At 37.4% G+C, this 3757-nt stretch overlaps 1 protein-coding gene across 1 annotated transcript; it reads right to left on the bottom strand.

The window, feature by feature from the left end:
* Positions 1 to 2208: 2208 nt before the first annotated feature.
* Positions 2209 to 3299, bottom strand: LOC138311512 (uncharacterized). Its single transcript, XM_069252833.1, has one exon. It carries the CDS (start codon positions 3292 to 3294, stop codon positions 2680 to 2682), a length of 615 nt encoding a protein of 204 aa, XP_069108934.1. The 5' UTR covers positions 3295 to 3299; the 3' UTR covers positions 2209 to 2679.
* Positions 3300 to 3757: the final 458 nt, after the last annotated feature.

Raw genomic sequence — 3757 nt, 5'->3', positions numbered from 1 at the left:
CGTCTCGTGCAAGGACAAATAAAAACTAAGATTTCGATTTTCGATGTCCTATATCTCCGCCATTTTGAATCTTATGACCTTGAACTTGGTCATTTTATGTGTCTGAAAGCATGATCTTTCACATCCAATTCAAAACATTTCACCTTTGAATTTTCATGAATTACCCTAAAATTTACGTTAAAAAATGAACGAAACGCCATATTCGGAGGTCTGTATTTCCGCCATTTTCAAATTCATGTCTTTGAAATTAAAAAACCTGTACAGACAATAGGCTAAAGCTAACATTTACAAAAAATCAACACCCTATATGAGACGATAAAGGCCCTACGAGCTCACAAATAACGGACAAAAAATAAGAAAATGAAACAAATTGCCATATTTGGAGAGCTATATATTCGCCATTTTTCTATATAACCCCTTAAAAATAAACAACTTTTGAAGACAAAAGTTCATACAAAACAGGTATGAAAAATCAACACTGTACATACAGGTTTAAAGGCGCTGAAACGTCTCGTGCAAGGACGAATAAAAACTAAAATTTCGATTTTCGATGTCCTATATCTCCGCCATTTTGAATCATATGACCTTGAACTTGGTCATTTTATGTGTCTGAAAGCATGATCTTTCACATCCGATTCAAAACATTTCACCTTTGAATTTTCATGAATTACCCTAAAATTTACGTTAAAAAATGAACGAAACGCCATATTCGGAGGTCTATATTTCCGCCATTTTCAAATTCATGTCTTTGAAATTAAAAACCTGTACAGACAATAGGCTAAAGCTTACATTTACAAAAAATCAACACTCTAAATGAGATGATAAAGGCCCTACGAGCTCACAAATAACGGACAAAAAATAAGAAAATGAAACAAATTGCCATATTTGGAGAGCTATATATTCGCCATTTTTCTATATAACCCCTTAAAAATAAGTAACTTGTGAAGACAAAAGTTAATACAACATAGGTATGAAAAATCAACACTGTACATACAGGTATAAAGGCGCTGAAACGTCTCGGGCAGGGGCAAATATAAACTAAAATTTCGATTTTTGATGTCCTATATCTCCGCCATTTTGGATCATATGACCTTGAATTTGGTCATTTTATGTGCCTGAGAACATGCTCTTTCATATGCGCCCTTCGAAACATTTCTATGGTAAAGTTCATTTTTGACCTTTGTTTGACCTCATTTGACCCCCTAGTGAACTCGTGACCTTGACATAATTTCTGATAACATGTAATGAAAAAAAAACGTGAATTATCGTGATCTACATGGAGAATGAAACGTACATGTTGTGTAGCGTACGGTTATGAAATTATGAGCGTTTAAAGTTCGTTCGAAAAAAGCAGTGTTTTACGTCTGTGACCTTGACCTTGAACGTTATCCTCCAAAATCGAGAGTACATTGTAAGAACTCATGTACGTACATAACGTCTCCAAATTTCAGCGCTCTACACCTCTTATTTATTACGAAGATGTCGTTTAAAGATTTAAAGCTTTTTGAACCCTGTGACCTTGAATGAATGTCAAGGTCAATAAAAAGGAATAAGTTCTGTAGACATTCGTCCATGCTATATCTATACAAAAATTCAAGCATGTATGTTAAGTATTAAAGGCGCTGAAACTTTAAAATTTTTGGCGGGAAAACGCCAAAATAGCCTTTTTTCAAAGGCCTATATCTCCGCCATTTTGGATCTCATGACCTTAAAACTTGTCATTGTATAGTTCTGAGGGCATGCCCTTTCATATCCAACTTTCAAAACTTTTCTGTGTTGAATTTCGTTTTTGACCTTTGTTTGACCCCGTAGCGAACTCTTGACCTTGACATAATCTCTGATAACATGGCATGGAAAAAGCACGCGCAATGTCAAGATCTATCTGAATAACAAAACGTGAACGATGTACACCGTACGGTAATGAAGTTATGAGCGCTTAAACTTCGTTCCAAAAAATTGTTTTTTTCGTCTATGACCTTGACCTTGACCATTTTTTTTAAAAATCGAACGTACATTTCAAGATCGTATGTACATTCATAACGTGTCCAAAGTTGAGCGTCGTACCTTATTCCGTTCCTGAGATATCCTGCTAACAAGATTTGTGGAAATAAGAAAAAGAAAGAAAAATAATAAGAAGAAAAAACAGAACAATAACAATAGGGATTTCCATCCTAAATGGAAATCCCTAATAAAACTAATATTGTCAACAGCAATACAGGCATGTATATATAGAGTGCCACGTTTGATATACATCTGTAACATATAACCTAGTATATATACATTTAATTATCATAGCGAAATACAGACATTAATTGTCTGAACTAAATATTATCTTAACCACTGTTATCCTATATCCATTGATGTTTAAATGTCCAGTAATGGATAATTTTCTGGAAATTATAAAACTCAGAGCAAGGTGAGAGTATTAAAACCAAAATATGGTATAAAATAGACAGATATGATACTTTCTGATAAATTCACATAAAATTTTATAATTTTTTTTTATTTTATTTTTACACACGCGAAATGTTGATACCTGAAAATAAAAATACGGACAGTTCAGTCTATTCCACCATCTCACAGTAAGCACAGGCTTCTTAGAATTCCACAAATATCATATATGTTGAAATAAACACTTTTATTTTATTATTACTGACTGAATTTTCCTTTCAGAGGACACTAATCTTTGAACTCATCGAAACATTTATCCTCCGCGGATAGAGGCACCAACTCCCTCGAGTTCCCTCTGGCCTTGACCCTAACAAACCCCTCGGGCTGTCCATTCCTCTCCTGTAGGACTACCTCCTCGTCACGGGTTTGGTATACCAGGGGAGGGGTGATGTCATGGTCGAGCCGGTAGAGTGCTGCCGCTCTCGCCCTGGCCTGTCGGACCCTCTCCCGATAGGCGGCGGCCCTCGCACTGACCGGTGCAACGGGCATCAGCGCGTCCCCGGGCGATACATACTGGGTATTGGGGACCAGCTCACTTTTCTCAACTATATCCTTCATAGACGTCTGTGCCTCCTCCTTGGACTTCCCATGCTGCCGAGATAAATGTCGCTGCACCTGATGGGACTCTGGACTCTTGAAGCGACACAATCCACACTGGTACATGACCACTTCCGGAGAGTGTCGCTTCTTCCAGTGAAGCTTTAGGGCCTTCATGGTGGTATAGACTCTGGAGGTACAGTTGGGACCTGGACATGGCATGCCCCCCTCCCTCCACACAGGGCGGATATCCGCATCTACACTCTGCAACTCAGTGTCACTGACGTCTAGTGTAAGGTAATCCATTGTTCTGCTAACAGGCAAAATTCGAGTTTAGAATATATTACCAGAATACATGGAATGTATATTGTAAAACAAGCTTAAAGTACAAACTTGAAGAGTTATTATTATTCTGAAGTTGCAAATTATAACAGGTATTAAATAATGACATAATACCTTATAATAATACAGTTTATATATATTATACAGTTTAAGTCAAATTTTGAAAATTTATTATCCTAATCTTCCACTCCTCCCCCTTCTTAAAAAGAATATAATTTATTGGGGAGAAAATATTATTTTTGGTTTAATCGCTCTCCCGGCTCTGGTTTTTACAGGGGTCTTTACATGACCAGCCCCTGTGTCCTGTTGTTGAGTGTTCTGTCCATTAACAGGTGACCCACTGTCATGGTGTACTGCTGGACCTGAAACATCATCGTCGTCCAGGATTGAGTCGTCTCCCCTAGGTGTTGGGTCGCAGTCTGCTGGG

This window comes from Argopecten irradians, unplaced genomic scaffold (assembly GCF_041381155.1).
Source record: "Argopecten irradians isolate NY unplaced genomic scaffold, Ai_NY scaffold_0038, whole genome shotgun sequence".
In the NCBI taxonomy this organism is placed as follows: Eukaryota; Metazoa; Mollusca; class Bivalvia; order Pectinida; family Pectinidae; genus Argopecten; species Argopecten irradians.
Note: the sequence above shows the minus strand (reverse complement) of the source record. Positions and strands in the feature narration are given on the sequence as shown.